At 41.8% G+C, this 19,343-nt stretch overlaps 1 protein-coding gene across 17 annotated transcripts in view; it reads left to right on the forward strand.

Moving 5' to 3' along the window:
* The window catches only part of MYT1L (myelin transcription factor 1 like), a 289,214-nt gene that overhangs the window by 190,177 nt on the left and 79,694 nt on the right, over positions 1–19,343 (forward strand). For 13 of the 17 annotated variants that reach the window (XM_079969677.1, XM_079969675.1, XM_079969665.1 and 10 more), the window contains 2 exons: positions 8,138–8,511; positions 12,663–12,758. In XM_079969677.1, coding sequence (XP_079825803.1) covers positions 8,138–8,511; positions 12,663–12,758 — 470 coding nt within the window. The remainder of the gene's footprint in view (positions 1–8,137; positions 8,512–12,662; positions 12,759–19,343) is intronic. The other 4 variants (XM_079969666.1, XM_079969670.1, XM_079969671.1 and 1 more) reach the window with 1 other exon arrangement.

Genomic DNA, 19,343 nt, shown 5'->3' on the forward strand with positions numbered 1-19,343 from the left:
TATTCTGTCCGATGCCTGCTTGGCGGGAGGCCATGGCACGACCCTCGGTGACAGCAGGGGTGAGCCTATAGTTGGATTAGCATCAACAGGTGATGAACCCCTGGTGAATAAACCCACTTGTTTCGCGATCCAATGCCTAAGCCAATACCTTTTCATTGCTGTAATCAATAAAGTTGTGGCCTTTTCTAGCCCATTAACCTTATATCACGTGTCCCTGCGTCTTCTTTTCACGTCGCGGTGGTCGGGTCCTCGAACCACAAAGAGTGGTTATATTACAAAGCTACTGAGTAAGAAAGGAAAAGGAAATGCAAACTGAACCCACAGTTTGTCATATTTTTAAAGAACCAGATTGTAGCTGATGGCACTATAGAATGCTAAGGTACTGCCTCTTCTAAGTTGCTTGAAAATAACTTTCTCCCCCTGTGCTAAGAAAAGCTACAATCCCTTTTTTCCTCTGAAATCAGGAATGTATAACATCTCAATCCTCTAACTACAATTCAGAATATTACACACTTGAATGATTCCTAACCAACCATGTAAGAGACAGAACAATGTATTATACTTTGAGTTGGATGTGAGAATCTTGTGTCCCTGATTTAGCTGCAGTTTTCTTCCTTACTGTTTCCCCCCCCCCGCCCCACTTTTTTAAAATAGTAATTTAAGTTGTTGCCTTATAGTGTTCACACCTTTGCATTACAGGAAGGTTTCTTTATATAATTTTCTTGTTGGTTTTTTTCCAAATATATGGAAAGTGTGTCTTTGCTTAGTCTTGAATAAAATTAATTTGGGGAACAATGTTGTGCATTTATTGTAAAATTATTGTCAATTTGGATTTTGTAGTGGATAACTAGAATGGTTATCCGTCACTGATTCCACATCAACAATAGTTTTACAATAAATATACCATGTTGTTCCCCAAATAAATAGTATACAGTGGTACCTCAAGTTACATACGCTTCAGGTTACATACGCTTCAGGTTACAGACTCCGCTAACCCAGAAATATTACCTCGGCTTAAGAACTTTGCTTCAGGTTGAGAACGGAAATCGCGCTGCGGTGGTGCGGCGGCAGCGGGAGGTCCCTGTCGGGGAACTGCCATCGGAGCCAGAGGAGGAGGGAGGGCTCCAGAGGGATTTCGGAGAGCGTCCCAGGAGGGAGAGAGGCAGCCCATCTTCTGGGGAAGGAAATCAGCGTAGCACCAGTGGAGAAGGGGGGCAGATGGGGGAATTGGCGAGGAAGAAGTTTAAGAAACCCCCACTGACGAATTCTGCCAGCGATTGAGACAGCCATGGATGAGTGGCTGTCCGGACAGAAAGGGTTCACCCAGGTAACCCAGCCAAGCATGGTGCCGATTTACGCACAAGCAACCCCTAGAACCATTACAGTCCCATTAGCTAAAGTGGTGCTTCAGGTTAAGAACAGTTTCAAGTTAAGAACGGACCCCTGGAATGAATTAAGTACTTAATCCGAGGTACCACTGTAGTAGACCTGTACTTCCAATGCCATTAAACGACAGTGATTTTTTTTTTTGTAGACCGTGCAAGGCTAGAATTATGCTAGTTTAGAATTATGGTAAATGGACATTATATCATTACTGTATCTTTATGCACATCATATTCCTGTTCAGGCATAAAGTCTTGATCTTCCACCCATAGTTACGTCAAACACTCATGCATTACTTCCCTGTTCTTTCAATGCATGTTCCTCTCTTGCTCTGACTGTCAAATAGTGTGTGAGGAGAGGACAAAGAGGCATCCTCTCTGGTAAATTGAGGTGCTGGTGGTCTGACCGGAAGGGACTTTGTGGGGAGAGTGCACTGAGGATGCAGCGCTACCCAGCCCCGAGAGGATAAAGGCAGGACAGGGCAGACAGTGGGTATGAGTCCCAGCCACTGAAAAGAGAAGGGGAAACAGGAACCAGCCGATCAATACACATAAAGGAAAATGGGAGTGAAAGAGGTGGCAGGAGAGACAGAGAGAGCTTGGTTTGGTAAAAGCTTCTGAGAGAGAATGTTGGTTGGATAGTAGGATGGGAGCCTACTATGAAGGAGAGAGGGAAGACGAGAGAGTAAGAGTGGGTAGATTGAAGGGCGGACATCAAGGCAGGATGAGGGAGCATGAAACTGAGGAGGAAGATCAAGCAGAGAGCCAGGTGGTAAACAGGCAAAAGCCAGGGAAAGTAAAAAAAGAGATGAGATGGGTTGCAACATTAAGCGGTTTCTTGGGAAATGTAACATTTCATAATAAAACCTTGAGTCACACAGAAGAGTGGCTCACATATAAAACCAATGGGAACATGTGGACGACAACTTAGAAATAATCGTAATTTAATGATGTGGAAAATTAATAGCAATAAAAGATTTAGAGCTACCTGTTTGGGAAGTGGGTTCCATATCTTAAATACACTTTTTCTTACAAGGTATCCTTAATTATTATTATTATTAATAAATGATACTGTCAGTGCTGTTTTAATTCAGTGCTCATGAAGGGCTTAAGGCACCATTTTAAAATACATTATTAAAATATAACATAGAAATTATGTATTATTTCATTAAGAATATAATATTTTTCTGCATATCGCTATGGGTATAGATAATGTTGCCATAGAGTTTATTAAATACCATGCGCTGAGAAAGCAGAATGAGCAGGAAAGAGAAAGAAGGGGGTTTGTTGGTTTTTTTGAGCACTAACTAATTTAAACTTAGTGCAGACAAGACAGAGGTGCTCTTGGTGGGGCTCTGGGTTCTGGGTGAGTCTCCTGAACACATGGGAAAAGCAGATGGGTGCAAACCCTATATGAAGAAATTTCATCTGAATGTTGCCCTCTTGAGCAGATTTTTAACATGAAAACATTCGCAGTTCCAGATGGTGCCATTTTAAAATTTCAACTTCTTCCACACTATTAAAATGTTTGTTGCGCCCATTGTAATTCCATTGTAAATGCTGAAAATATATTTCTTAAGCATATTCTTTTCTGAAGAAAAGGACCTTTTGAGCTCCCGCTGTGCATATGCTGTTCCATGTATACATGTGGCCAACACTGCTTTCAGTATAAACTTGTCCCCCCGCCTTTCTTGTGCTCTGCATCCCATTTAATTTTTAAATGACTACCAGAATTAATTTGATTTTCTGCTTCACCTATCTGCTTGGTCCTGATCATTAAGTTCATCAGTAGCACTGCATGTGTCATTTTTGCCCAATGAACAGCAAAGTTTGGGTTTTTTGTTTATTAAGATCCAGTTCTTCAGTCTTCCAGCCGTTAGTGAGTTGGCAGGCCATAACTATTTTTATGATTGCTTATCTTCGGAATCCTAGTTTTTTTAAAAAAATGGAACAACTTCACATGTGGCAATTTACTGCACAGAGATAACAGAGGAAAAATGTGAAGTGTAGCATTGGGTGGTTGTTTTGCTATCAGTACCTGAGTGAAGAACCCAGTGTGTCCACAGACAGTGAAACATTCAACGCCTCTTCTCACATTATTTTAAAGAATACTCTTACTAGTAACACACTCATGTTTGTAGCATGAAAGCCGCTTACCTGCAGGGCCATTCTGCAACCCAGCTCTTCCTAGGGTTTTAGAACACTTATCCTTCCTTGATCAATACGTACATAAAGTCCCACACAATGTTTGCACAGTGTGAAGCCATTTGCAAGAGTACTGCCATTATTATCAAAACTAACATGGCAATAAATCTACAAACTGTCCTTGGGGCCATACCTGTAGCTGTGGAAATGCAAAGCACTGGTGATGAACCAGCCATGGCTCGAATCAAGTCAGCTGGTGGGGAGCAGTGGCTGAGCTCCAGCACAGCTGTGGTGGGTCAGGGGTTGCGTTCTGTCTTCGGCACTTCCTCTTCCGGCCACACAGATGGCTGGGGCATCACCCACGATCACAGCCAATCACGGGTGAGTTAGGGGGCGTGGTTTGGGAGCGGACCGGGGGGGGGGGCTTCTTCCCTGGCTATAAAAGCTAGTCACATTCAGCCTCATTCGTCACCGATTCCTACTCACCCTCCCTATATGGATGGGCTGCCCAAGGTTAGGTGGGAAGGCAGTGCAGAGCACCTTGCTATTGAAATCTTCAGTCGCTGTATTTGGGGCCAGGGAGGAATTTGCCTTCAGACTCATTGACCCTTTCTGAAGAGTTTCCTACCTCATAGCAATTGCCACAAGTTTATGGCGGATGAAGCACTGGGTTGGATCCTTAGTCTAAGTGGATGGTAGGTCCAAGGGATCAGGGTATCCCCTTAAAAGGGTACAGGGAGAGGTGCTTCCATCCAGAAACGCAGGTGGGGGCTAATGGGCCATAGCACCCCCAAATAGTGATATTGGAGGAGAGTCGCCCCAGTCTGATGTACGTCATAGGGTGATCCCTAAGCTTGATTAACCCTGCCAAAATAATCAAGTGGCAGATGGGCTAGATGATTCAAGATACATGCCCAGTGCCTTCACCAAACCCTGCTAACATCTGTAAGCAATAAAGTTGTGGCCTGTTTAAATCCCCATTGGTGGCCCTGTGTTTATTGCAACTATATCATGCTTTGGTACCATTGTCTGCAGCTCCACTGTGCCTGGGCCTGCAAATGGCTTGACTCATTTCTAAACCATTCAAATTCTACACACATACCTCCCCATTACACAGTCATTTCCAGTTCTCTTGATCTCTAGCTGTCACATGGTAGTTACCGTATTTTTCGCTCTATAAGACGCATCAGACCACAAGACGCACCTAGTTTTTGGAGGAGGAAAACAATAAAAAAAATATTCTGAATCTCAGAAGCCAGAACAGCAAGAGGGATCACTGTGCAGTGAAAGCAGCAATCCCTCTTGCTGTTCTGGCTTCTGGGATAGCTGCGCAGCCTGCATTCGCTCCATAAGACGCACACACATTTCCCCTTACTTTTTAGGAGGGAAAAAGTGAATCTTATAGAGCAAAAAATACGGTACGTACCAGAAATCCTTTCTGGATGCATGAAGCCTAAGAGGTCAATAGGCAATGCCTGCAGGAACCACTGGTGCAATCGTGGGAGCCCGTGGCCCTCCAGATATTGTTGGACTAAAACTCCCTTCACCCACAGCATGACTTTTCTCCCTTTCAGGACCCTAACTCAGTGAACTTCGTATTAAGAGAGAACTGTATCAAAATATCAGTGCATTTAACACTTTATAAAGTTGAAAACAGTATGGGTTGGTACTGTGCCAAAACCAAAGCAGACTTTTTCCATGTGTGGTGAAGGTGTTGCAGACCTCAGACATTTTTGGAAATTGGTTTTTCGAGCAACATTGACCTTTACTGGGAGGATGATTTACATACCAAACTTGATTTGAGAAGCTGGGAAAAAATTTTGGTCGGATTTTTCTTTTCATTCTATTTTAGCTCATATACAGGAAGCCACTTTAAAAGCACTAATTAGATGGCACCTTACTCTGATCAGACCTTTCTGTATAAATCCAGAGTTCCCTTCTCAGTATTGGTGCTGTAAAAGCTCATATTTCCACTCATGGCGGACCTGTCCACCAGTCACAGAGTTTTGAAGAAATGCCATCATCATTGGGTCTGCTGGTTGCTTGGGGTGGACCGAATGAATGCTGTCCATGATAAAACTCTGATCCAACATCTGCTAGCTGCAGCACAAATATTTGGACAGAATTAGCAAAGGGGTCTGGTACAGACAGGTGTAGCTTTTATTGGTAATGGAAAAGTTAACATGCAAAATGCAGCTAGTCCTGACATTAGGACAGAGCCAAATGGAAAAAAAGAAGGCATTTTAAAATATTTGGCAAAGCTGTATATAAATAATGTAAACAAATAATATCCAAACTGTCCCAGCTAGATAGGTCAATATTTATAATGCTTAATGTATTTTGGGTGATGGGTATCAGTATTCTTTTTCTAGTTTTAGATGGTGTTTTAGACTCTTTTTTTTTGTATGTATTTGCATAAATACATGAAAAAATGAAATATATTTGTTTATAACATTTTACTGGGTGCTTCCTGTTCAGCCAATTGCAGATAATAACTGTGTTGGTTTCTTCTTTCTTTCTTTCTTTCTCACCTCCTATCCTTTCTCACTTTAGTGAACTTTTTTATTCACTTCTTTTAGGTATTTATTTATGAATCCCACCCTCTTTTCATTATTTGTACTGAATAATTCAGAGAAATTAATTGTACAAAACCACTAATGTTAATGTAACTACGATCTTGTAACAGTGGGGCTGAACAAATTTTTGGTCATCACTGGAAATGTAAGGAAATACCTTTAAAATAAGACTGACTGGACAGTTTGTGAGAGGTTTTTAATTAGTCAAATCAACAGCATTCCATAAATCTCCAAATGAACATGTTAATGAAATATGGAGCCAAGGATTCATTTTTATAAAGAACTAATTCCCCATCCACACTATACATTTAAAGCAGTATCATACCACTTTCAACAGTCATGGCTGTCCCCCAAAGAATGCTGGGAAATGCAATTTGTTAAAGGGGCAGAGGCTTCTGGGGTAACCCTCTAGTCTCTTCACAGAGCTACATTTCCTAAGTAACTGTCTATCCCTCTTCCCACAAATCTCCGGGAATTTTTAGTTCTGTGAAGGGAATCTATGGTTTTTTTTTGTTTTTTTTTTGCTTACCAGACAGAAAAATCCTCCCACCACAAACTCTTTTGGGTGGGTAGATGTTCCCTCAACACACACCCCAGCCAATTTTGGTAGGCACATGGGAGGAGTAATTGCAGTAATTGAAGCCCTTCTGCTAGCTGGACTAGTTAGTTGAATCCCACCCAAAGTACTGATGTGTGTTTTTTGGGGGAGAACCCACAGTAACAACTCTAGTCTGTAAGAATTTATTTGGCTGCCATTTACAGTTCATGGATGATATGCCACTGGCTTATTGGCTAAGAGACAATTTTTAAAACCGTCTGAACCTGACTTAGATTTGATGTCATAGTTTGCTGAGATGTTAATAGCTGTTAATACTGCACTACTGCCTTTATACAGAAGCTTGATTGGATTCCCCCTCCCCATATGGTATACATTTTGGTTCCCTCTGTTTAGAATTTGCTAGCTGGAATACGACTTCTTTATCAGAAATCACCTGGGTAACTATTTTGAGAGCAAGCTTGTTGGCGACTGCAGTATTAGTTAATTATTGGGAAAGTGAGGCAAGGACACTGGGGGTGACATCCATTTCTGCTGTTGATCCTAGTGAAAAGCAACATCAGCCTGGTGAATAATGACAAAGTGGGGTTGCCTCAGGGTTCTTTCCCGGGCCCAGTGTTGTTTAACATCTTCATTAACTGACTTGGAGTGGAGAGGATGCTCTTCAGATTTGCAGATGTCACCAAATTGAGTAGAGCAGCTTATACCTTCAGAGACAGAAACAGGATCCAGTATTATCTTGGCAGAACGAAAAACTGGGCCAAAACTAACAAAACGAACACCAGCAGAGATAAATGTGAAGTTCTGCATTTAGACAGGAAACAGCAAATGCCCAAATACACAATGGATGGCTCCTGGCTGAAGAGCAGTACATTTGACAGTGATATCGGGGTTTTAGTAGACCATGAGCTAAACACGAGTCACCTGTGCACTGTGGCAGTTTTAAAGGATAGTGCAATTCCGGGTTATACCAGTAGACGTATGGCATCTAGATATGGAGAAGTAATGGTACCACTCTCTTCTGCTTTCATCAGACTTCAGCTCTGTGTTTCTATAAACCAGAATATAACTTCAAACAATACTTGAAAAGTCCACAGCTCAGAATTTTAAGGCCAGGATAGTCTCATTCATTTGATAAAGCAGAAGATGGATAGTCTATTTTAGGGATGCAGCAGGGATGGGTTTCCTTCATCAGCAAGGGATTGGACTTGATTACGTTTCATCTTCCTTACAACACTATTATTTTATGACTTAATGGAATAAGAATTTCAATAGTCACTTTTGTAAGCTCATTAGTGACAGCTCATAATATTTCCACATCTCTCTCTTGTAGCCATCTTTAAAGCAAAGGTTTATGTTGGGAGAACTAGCATTTAAACAAGCAATTGCATCAAAACAGGTCCCCCTCCCCCTTTGATCATATGCTCACAGGTGGTCTGGCAGACGGTGCAATAACATGTGTTTGTTTTCCTGAACAGTGTTTACGGCTGTCCTTTGGCAAAAAAAAGAAAGACGCAAGAGAAGCAACCCCAAGAACCGGCTCCTAAAAGAAAATCATTTGTAGTTAAAACGGACAACTCTTCAGTAGATGAATGCTATGAAACAGATGGAACTGAGGAAATGGATGATAAGGAAGAGGAAGAAGAGGAGGAGGAAGAGGAATATTCTGATGATAATGAGGAGCAAGTTGATGATGACGAGGAGGAGGAGGATGAAGAAGTAGATCGGGATGAGGAGGAGGTTGAAGAGGAGGAGGAGGAGGAAGAGGAGGAGGAAGAGGAAGCAGACGAAGCAGAGGACGATGAAGAGGAGGAGGAGGAGGAAGAAGAGGAAGAAGAGGAAGAAGAAAGTGGTAATGCATAGATAAACACCATGCACATTTTGGGTTAATCTTCCAGCGTGGTATTATGGGATTTAGCAGTGCATCTTTCTTTAAGGCAAATACTAGTCACTCTGCTACGTCTCTCTGCTACATGCTGACAACTGTCCTCACTGCATTCTCTTAACAATCATTTTCAGATGACCGTCCTACAAATAGCTCTTGAAACAGCTAGCAGTCCAATTTTCAAAATGTGTAGCTTAGACTCCTGCATGCTCAAAATTCTTGCAGAGAAGTGTGGCTGTATTGATGCTTAGAGTTATCAGTGCCACGAGACTAGCCAAAGAACTTGGGAAGCAAATGGTTATGTCTGCACATCTCTGTGTCCGGAAAATTCCATGTTTGTTTGCTGTACTTGTCTCCTTCATAGTAATCGTTTGCTTCTCATATAGATATGGCCACATGTTTGCAGGTGTTCTTGGCAATGCAATATGGGCATCTTCCCTTTCGAAAATTTGAAACTACACCTTTTTTTAGGCAAGGAACAAGTGGTACCTACTTTGGTTCTTTGAGACTTGGATGTTGTGTACTTTAGCTGATTTTATTAAAACTATGGAGACTGGCAGATTTACATAGGTATCCCTGTTAAAAGCATTATATGTATACACCGTTCAACAAGTTAGGAGACACTCATTGGACGTCCAGTTAATATATTACTAATACAATTAAACCAAAGGCATTTGTTCAAGTTCTGTGGACTCTTAAAATAATTGGTGTTATTTTAAACACTAGTTTCCAGTTTTTTAACTTCAGTAGTTCCTACAGTAGTCAGATCATACCTTAATGCCATGAAAATGAATATTCACACAGTAATACTAAAAATAATAATAATGAACTATCTAAAAAGTATTTTGTTCCCATTTCCAGGGAACATGTTTTTGGTTGGGTAGAATCACATTTCTAATCATCAATCAATAAGAATATAAGAAAAAGATTCTCTTTTTTTAATAATAAGTTTTAGCACTTCTCAGCTGGATTCCTCTTAGGAGCCAGGTATGAAAGTTGTCAGTTTTCTGTTTCAGAATTATCTTAGGTAAGAAGTAGGAAGTGGCTTAAAAGTACTCATTTAAAAGAGACTGGAAAGGTGTGCCTCATATGGTTCCTTTTCTGAATTCTACCAAATTCTCAGAGAAGGAAAACATGCAAGTTTTGCAAGAGAGCAATTTAGGGACAAAGCATCTTTTCATATTCTGCTAATTTGGAATTTGAACAAAAGGAAGGTTTGTAATCATTAATTACAACTAAGTTAAGAAGGCCAATTGTACAGACAGGAGAATTTATGGAGGACAATAAACCTTATAATAATTTGGAACTATGCATAATTATTAGTGAGTAAGCACTATTGGATAGAAATGTAGCTTATTTCTGAGTATACATGCATAGGATTAGACTGTTTGATAGCAAAGAATGCATCTAAGCTATCCAAAATAATGAGAATAAACAAACTTACTTAGAATTTAGAAAACCTTGTGAAATAAATTGATTGCTACTGATATATTATGGAACACACTACTTTTACTGATTCCCTACACAGCTACATGGTCAAGTGACCTGAATCAGTAGCCAATAACTGTTAACTGCTTTTTGGGTATTTGTTTTGTGCACAGCTAGTTCCTATTAGAAACAGGAACTGGAGTGTATAATGATAGGGGAGTACACTGCCTCTAGTCATAAGAAATAACCTTTTGATTCCTGATTCTGGCAAAAACAATGCTTGACAAAGGTAGAAATGCAGGAAAGGGGTTTATATAGTACTATAGAAATATAATTATATCACTGTGTTCTTTGAAACTTCGCATATAACCAGACAACACACTTGTTGCTTGTTAGTGCACAAAGGTATCATGAAACAAATAACCAAATATAACACAAACTTTTGTTTCTTGAAGAAATGTGAAGGTTTTGCTAGTTTAATTTAAGATGGTGTATTAACGAAGTATAGGGACGCAGGTGGCGCTGTGGGTTAAAGCCTCAGCGCCTAGGACTTGCCGATCGAAAGGTCGGCGGTTCGAATCCCTGCGGCGGGGTGCGCTCCCGCTGCTCGGTCCCAGCGCCTGCCAACCTAGCAGTTCGAAAGCACCTCCGGGTGCAAGTAGATAAATAGGGACCGCTTACCAGCGGGAAGGTAAACGGCGTTTCCGTGTGCGGCTCTGGCTCGCCAGATGCAGCTTTGTCACGCTGGCCACTTGACCCGGAAGTGTCTCCGGACAGCGCTGGCCCCTGGCCTCTTTAGTGAGATGGGCGCACAACCCCAGAGTCTGTCAAGACTGGCCCGTACGGGCAGGGGTACCTTTACCTTTACCTTTTTATTAACGAAGCAGGTCAGGAGAAATGTATTTCACCTCCTAAATTCAAGTCTGTGTCGATATAAACATAACACTCCAGATTTGTCAAGCAATGGTTAAGAGAGTGAGATTGGGTTTTGTGGAATTGTATAGGTTTATTCCCACCACCAACTGGTTTTCACTGGTTTATTCCCACCACCAACTGGTTTTCATTGTGGTTAGGGCTGAAGCAACATTCAGATCTGATTAATGGGTCTTGCTTAGCACTGAAGGTGGTTAAGACCAACAAAAGTAGATATAATTAGTACAAGAGAGAGAAGAGACAGTGTGGAGAACTCTCAATCTCTAAACCAGTGTTTCCCAACCTTGGGCCTCCAGATGTTTTTGGCATACAACTCCCATCATCCCTAGCTAGCAAGACCAGTGGTCAGGGATGATGGGAATTGTAGTTCAAAAACAGCTGGAGGCCCAAGGTTGGGAAACACTGCTCTAAACCATAGTTAAGAGACTAGGTGTCTTACCTCTGTGCCAGCACTAAGATATTATTATTTTTCCTCCTGTGGACAGCACAGGCAACTTGAGCTCCCTTAAGGTGAATATTTGAGATTGTGCTTTAAGAAAGCTGCAACTCATTATCACAAGTTTTTTCTCAGACCCTAAGATCAAGGGAGTTAACAAATTCCATTCTGGATAATGTTACAGACTTCCTTTGCTTAAAGTTCCACCAAAGGGGTTATAGCCAAATAAACAGACTCCTATAAGAAATAATACGTCAAAGAAGCCCTGTGTGTGCAGCTAAGTCCTTCTGCGTGCTTACTGAGGCTTGCCTTATTTCCTGAAACATCAATGGCTGCTCTAGAGTGACAATTTCCCCTAATTTTGGGAACAAGGAGCATAGCGGGTTATGTTCTGGAGAGAGGCCTGAGACGTTTTGGAAGGTGCTTGAGCATTCTGGGCATAGTCTTTTGCAGTGCAATTTTTATAGAAAAAGATGTGCCAGAGCTCACCATGAACAGCTCCCTCATTCTCTTAGAATGGCAATGGCGCCCATCTGAGAGGTGTCAGAACTGAGTTCCAGCAATTTCAGGCTGAAAAAAAGCCCTGGTCCTTTGAGATCTTGATTTCTGTGACCTTCTAGGTTCATTCTCTGACAGAAATTAATCTAATTTCAATGGATTTACATTAGTGCACCTAGTGTAGGATTTTAGAAGCATAGATCCTGAGGTATATAAATAAGATAGATATTTCAAAAGCAGTTAGGCTCTTATGAAATTCCACTCCTGGTCTTTGATTAAATATACAAAGCATACTAAAGCAACACTCTTACAAATCTCAAAATACCAATTAAAGAGAACCAAAGACTTCCACCTCAGCAATAAGATGTACCCCTAAAATTCCTTTTCAACAGTTTAAAGACCTTCTTCAGTATATCATTAAGTATACTGAGTCTCCTTTATTGAATATAAACCTTGTCTTCAAAAAGTTCTGTTACACCCTCAAAAGGCCATAACTGCTCTACCCTAGTCGTTAAAAGAATGGCTAATCTTTCAAATTTCCTTTGCATCTCACCCCTTACCCCAAAAGAAATTATGAACCCCACCCCCCTTGAAATCACCTATCCCATAAATCCTATGTAACATGGCAGAATGAGTCATTGTTGGAGGGGGGGCTCTTCTAGGTTTGCCGTCCTCTGTGGTGGTTATTGCTTAATTAGTATTAATGTCCCGTTTAATTTGTGAGGCCAAACTTAAGTGACCTGTTTCTCCTCCTTCTGAGAGGAGATCACATCAGGTGGTAGATGGTTCCCAAAGACTGTTTCACAAAGCTTTTCTATTATAGAAAGAAATCTCCGGTGGAGGAGCTCCAGGAACAGATGTTCCAAGGCACCATTTAGCCTATATCATATGAAGACATTCAAGATGGCTTGTGCTCCAGGTATTTCATAAACCCCTTAGGGTCAGGAAGAATCAGGTTGATTCTAGAACTCCCAGGAGAGTCAATACAAATGATGGAAACACTCACCCATTTCTTACAATTATGCTATACAAATCTATATTTATGTTTCCTTAAAGGGGTGTGGGTTAGATCTGGTTTAGATCTGGAAGACTTCCCCCCCCCCATATCTTTATAAATCTTGTACACATTAATATTTTCCTGCCCCTCCCAACTCACATTATTGTGAAAATGTGACATATTTAATGAGATACAGGATGGATATTATCACTAGGGGTGCCATTTTATTTATTCTGAATAACTCATCATATTAGTGGGGGAAACTAAGTAGCACATGAAGGGATTTCAGTGCAACCGCAGCATAATCATGTTATCTAGTGACATGGTTCTAATATAAAATAAGGAAATGAAAAAAATAGGTCACTAAAGTTGAATGTTTGTTGTGGCATTTTATTCTAGTTTTCAAATCAGGCATAGCTTAGAAAAATAACACTATTATGTATTACATTTGTACAAAAACAATTCACCCTTATTCTTTTGCTGTTGTTATTGTCATTGTTTAAAAACATGTGTATATTGTTGCTCTTTGATGACCCTAAAAGTATTACCCTCCCTTTAGTTCATTCATAGATAGATAGATAGATAGATATATGAATCCAAAGGTAGGATTTATCAAAACTTGTTCATATGCACATCTGCCTTCACAAACTATCCATAAGCATTTTGGACAGAACTCCTACCAAAGTGTGGATACGTCATCAAAATATTATGAACTTGCCCCTCCCCCCCTACATAAAACAGTAAGGCAGCAGTAAGGCTCACAGGAAGGAGATTTATCAACTTTCATATGGAGATAGGGTGGAGATTACTTAGAATGGGCACACTGCCTGGTTCCCTTTTGTCTATACAGAATTACTGCCCAGTGTTCACATTTATTTTGCAAATACATTATGGCAGAAATAAGTGATGCAGGGATGAATTTATCCCCATAGCAAGCATCTTGAAAGAGACAGCTGACTGATTTAAACAAATGTTGCTACATGTAGATCAACCTCAGTCTTTTTTTCCTTCTTCAAAGACAAGCTGCTGTACCTCAAGGAATCCCTTTTCTTGAGCTAGGCCAAGAATTCTCTGCCACAAGATGGGTGGATGGGCATTAGTTTGGGTGGCTTTCAGGAGACCGGCAAAATAATGGAAAATAATTCTATCAGTGACTACTAGTTGTGATGACTATGTGCCTCCAGATGTTGCTGGACTAACTCTAATCAGCTCCAGTCAGCATTGCTCAATAGTCGGGGATGACAGACATTGCAGCAACATGTGGAGGGTCAAATGTTCCCCGCATCTGCATCTGGTAAAGAAGTACTTTATTTTGATTGCTGTGAATGTCCCATCAGTTTCACTGGATACCCAAGAGTCCTGGTATTATAGGACTGGGGAAAATATTTAGCAACTTTCTCCACATCACGAATGAGCATTGGTCCTAAGAACAGAACTGAAAAGCAACCCGTTGTGGAGGGTGTGGGGGAGAACTTGGCCTACAATCCTTAAATCTGCCCTCAGAGTGACCTCCCTTCCACTCAAAGGAATTAAGAAAGTCGCTGCTCAGGCGTGAATCAAGAATCACTCAGTTTGAAGTTCATCTCTGTGATGAGCCTACATTTACTTTCTCTCAGCCCTTGCTTCAGTATCTGCAGTATGAGGGTAGCAGCATGGGGCTACCTTACAGGGCTCTTGTAAAGATTGAAGAAGATAAGTGCTTTAAAATTAAAGCGCTCTATATAAGTGGTGGTGGTTGTAATGGCACAAGCCAACAAACACCACTGTCCTTATCTCCTAATTGTCAAGGAATGATTAGTAAGGTGATTTGGGGTTTTTTAGGTCTACCGTGGAGTGCCAATTATAGCGTGTAAAGGGAACAAAATCGCCACAAGGTGGTTGGTCGGATAGTAAGGTTCTGTTTAAATCTGCTCATGAGAATTGTTGGGCTGATTTCACCTCTTACATATTATAAATGAGCTGTGCAGCTGGGGACCTTTTCTGACATATTAGAACTTTCTCCCACTTCCTTCCCCTCCCTGCCCAGTTGTTGGCATCTAGCTAGTTTTGTTGCAGGACCTGCAATGCCATTTCCTGCCCTTGTGTAATCAGTAAGTCTTCAAATAATCAATAAGTGCTCCTGCTGGAGTAGCCTAGTAGGATTTCCTGCTTCATCAAGTGGAAATAAAATAAAATAGGAGAGGATAGTACATACGTTCTCTGTCGCAATAGATACCAGTGACAATCTCAGAGTCACAGCCCAAGCAACTTTACTAGAAGCAGTGAAAAGCTAGTTGAGTTGAAAACTATGGTACTTCCACACCCACCCAGAAATACTTTATTTTTTAATTTCAAAGGAAGTTGATTCCTTAACAGGGGAGAATGTTACCTGTATCATATAGGTCTAGGTAAGCGATACCTCTCTATTCCATGCAAGAGACACTTCGTTTGAAATGTCCACAGAAATTTGACAGGGAAAAGCCTGTTCTAAAGCTTTTGTTACTTGAGAGCCAATAATTTTTATTTATTTATCCCTTTATTACCTACTTATTTCTGTTCACTGTGTGTGTTTTTCACTACACTTACTTCTGTATTGTAGCTTTCTTTCTTTGTGCAGCAATGTTAACAACTACCCATACATTCCCTTTGTGTCATTAAGCAGCAGGGCCAGGATAGAAGAAGCGTCTATGTGCCTCATAGAATCAGATCATGGAAGCATGGAAAGGAATTGCATCAATATCCCCAATCCTCTGTCCATTCCCCTCTTCCCATTAATAGCCAGGAAGGAAGGAAGAGTTGACACAGTCATAATTTGGCCTTCCCCGGATACTCTGGCAGCGCAGCAAAGCCATAAATTATTTATTCCTGCAGCAAGAGAGAAGGTCAGGGACATACATTATACGTCAATCCCTAATAACACTGTGAATTCCTCAGCCACATTCCGGGGTTTCTCCCCCTCTCGTACATAAACCGTATACAACACTATTAGTATGTAAAAGCAGGATTTGGGGCTGTGCAAGTGGTGCACACACACTGAGTGCTTCTCTGAGAGGGTGCTGTCTCAAAGCCAGGTAAGCAAAGCTTTGGGAAGGAGGTGTGAGGGCTCTGGCAGGGTCCTAGAGTCCTCTTGCCTCCTCCCCAAAGCCCAGTTAGCATCTTCCCACCTTTGGGGAGGAGGTCAGAGGGATCTGGGGCCCTGCCAGATTCCTATGCCTCCTTTCCAAAGCCAAATGCCTCCTTATCCATCTTTGGAGCACCAATTTTTGGCCTCTCACAGGGTGCCACAGTACCCAGGTCCACCACTGGTAAAAGAATGTTGCAACACAGTTCATGGGTATCTGAAGTGATCTCACCCATGATAGCTACATCTTGGGGACATAACACTTTAGTCTCTGTATGAACAGTAAAATTTTTAGTGCAAGAATACTTTTAATCCTACTGCACACCCGAGATTAATAACTTTGCAGTCAAATCCTGCTACTGAATAAACTACACAAACATAAATTGTCAGTTTAACCTAGGTCCATCTAATTTGATTTATGAAATTTGAACTTTGTTCAGATGCAGTGGGTTTCCAAAATATGAGGCATTTCGAAACTATCCGTAACCAGCTCAGGGAATTCAGGAAAAGGCAGAAGCAGTTTTTGAAGAGTATAAAATTTTTACCTGGGCCATCAGAAGCTCCTTTCCTTTTTAGTATCAATTTACAGGTATTTTACCCATATCTTGCTTACCTGTGCTCCAGAAAGATTTCCAGATAACCAGTCTCTCCTTCTTTTGGGGACCTTTGATTGTGCCAAAGTAGTTGGCCAGGAGGGAAAGAGATTATTTTTCCTTCAAAATTTCAGTACGTGGAGCTTCACTAAGTGGTCAAAAACAATAGCAGGCAAAACATAAAGGATGCCATAGCTCTGAAACAAAAATTGCCAGAGAGCATGAAATAATTCTCACCAAACAGTCTTGCCATGACTTCTTTACAAACTTATGTTTATCTATTGCCTGTACCCCTAGACTCGGTGCTTTTGTATCTTAAAATATACATCTGCCTGGAAGAATTAATTCAGATTACAGTCATGAACATCCTTTGCCGAAGCCAGAATTAGCCAGCCAGGCATCTAGCCACTGCAGTCAGAGAAAGACAGAGAAGCCTATTACTAGCAAGGAAACCACTTTAAGGAGACAAAGTGGTAATTAGAGGGGACTATTGGAAGGGTCACAGAGCTCAAGCTGGCTTTGCTGTCCTTGGCTATTAAAATATTTCTGAATTAATAGGCCTGCCTCAGCTGCAAACTGAATATGTTTATATTAACTGTACACAGAAAAAAATGGTTGCTACTTTCTGCCATTGCTGCAGAGAATAAGAGATTTGAAATTGGCAGGATATTTTGAATTGGGATTCCATAAAATCTTTGTGAAGAAGCAGCTTGGTCCCTAAACAAACCCTTGTCAAGGCATGATGGGAAAGGTGAAAAGTCTTAAAGGTGAGGATGAGAGACAGGGAAGGAATTGAAATGCAAATGCAACAGAGAGAGAGAAGTAAGACTGCCTAGTTGTGATTCCAAAAACTGATTAGTTCAGAGTCGTTTCACTAAAGTCTGGGAAGCTGGTCCAGGAAAAAGTTGGACATCACTATAGAGCCTGTAATATAGGATGTCAAAGCAAAATTTCAGTTCCCCCTCCACAGCAAAATATTTGAGTTCTTTAAAAAAATAAAAATGGCAATGCTTCCTCTGAATGTTCATTTCTGGAAGTCAGGCTTCCACATGTCTATATATTCAAATCCAGTCATGCAGACTCATGAAGTAAAATATTCTGGTTTTGCCCAGTTATACGCACAAGATATGGTTTTTGCCCAGGCAGGCAGATGATGTGACCGATGAGAGCAGCAAAATAACCAGACTGTATAAAGGTGATGGGATAAAATCAGGCCAAATCTTTATGAACAGCAGCAGGCAAGGCAAGGGTTGGCATGGCATTGGGTCCTGGGATCAGTTCATCATTCCACAAGCCCCATGTTGATGAAATGGATCCGCTGGGTTTAGATCGCTCCAAACTTATACCATGTGAGTTGGCCAGTGTTGAATTTTGCCATGGTGCAAGCCAAGCAAGCCAGGTCTCACTGGGAAACCAGGGTGCAGATTCCAACCTGGCAGATACCATGCTTGGGTTTGCCGTGGTCAGTCCTCCCCCTCCGGCCCCTTATGGGGGACCCCCTATACCAGGCGTAGGCAAACTCGCCATCCAGATGTTTTGGGACTACAATTCCCATCATCCCTGACCACTGGTTCTGTTCTAGGGATCATGGGAATTGTAGTCCCAAAATATCTGGAGGGCCGAGTTTGCCTAGGCCTGCCCTATACTATGTTGATCCTGCCCAATGCCATTTCTGCCATCATACAAAACAATGCTCTTCCGTCTAACAAAGGAAAGCCATAATTTCACTGAGGGAAAACCAAGTGCCAATCAGGTTGGGGGGTGTGTTATTTCCGGCCTTGTCAACCAGTGACCCAAAATTGCTCAGTGAAGGCTCTAACCCAGCGGTTCTCAACCTGTGGGTCCCCAGATGACGTTGGACTACAACTCCCATCATCCCTGAGCTCTGGCCTTGCTAGCTCGGGGTGATGGGAGTTGTACTTCAACAACATCTGGGGACCCACAGTTTGAGAAAGGCTGCTCTAACCCAAGGGTGGGCAGGTGGGAAGTGCTCAGAGCAAAATGGCTATGAGCTCCAGGGGAAGCAGCCTTATATAGCAAGGGCTCATGGGACAGCTTTTCCCCATGAGCCCATCACATAGAGAAGATACTAGGCAAAACCTTTCCCAGTACTTGGCTGCAATCTATGGGCCACAGTGCCACCGGGCAAACCCGTCCTGTGCTTATTGGGCATGAAACGGGGCTTATGTACACACCTTCCTAAGCAAAAAGCGCTAGGCACATTTACTTGGACACAGATTAGCAACTCTTTTCTATTTCTTGCCATTTTCAAACTGGGGGAAGTTTTAAAAGCCTGAATGAAGGGAAGAGGAGGAGGCTAATGTGGTTACTTGTGGGTGCCAATGGAAGACAGGAACGGGAGGAGAAAGGGGGTCTGCACAATGAATACATTATTCAACAGCATCCAGCATATACCACTGCTTTATTGACCCATGCTGAGCAGTGCTGATTTATTCCATGAGGACGTAGGGAGACCCTTGCTAGATCGGACAAGAATCCTGGTCTCCCAATGGCCAACCAGATATCTCTGGGAAGCATATCAGCAGAACCTGAGCACCATGGCATTTCCCCTACTGATGCTCTCCAGCAACTGGCATTCAGAGGCATACACAAGCATCATGCATGTTAATAGCCTTATCCTTCACTGCTACCATGTCTGCTGTCAGGGATGATCATCAGTGGACAACTCCAGGAGGCATTACTGACCCCTGGAGATTTCTGGCCATGATCCTTCTCCTTGGTGTCCGTGAGGGAGGAAGACCCACTGCAGGCATAACCTGGAAATGGTACTGGGTACTACTGATACAGAACCAG

Source organism: Podarcis cretensis (assembly GCF_951804945.1).
Source record: "Podarcis cretensis genome assembly, chromosome: 3".
Lineage (NCBI taxonomy): Eukaryota > Metazoa > Chordata > Lepidosauria > Squamata > Lacertidae > Podarcis > Podarcis cretensis.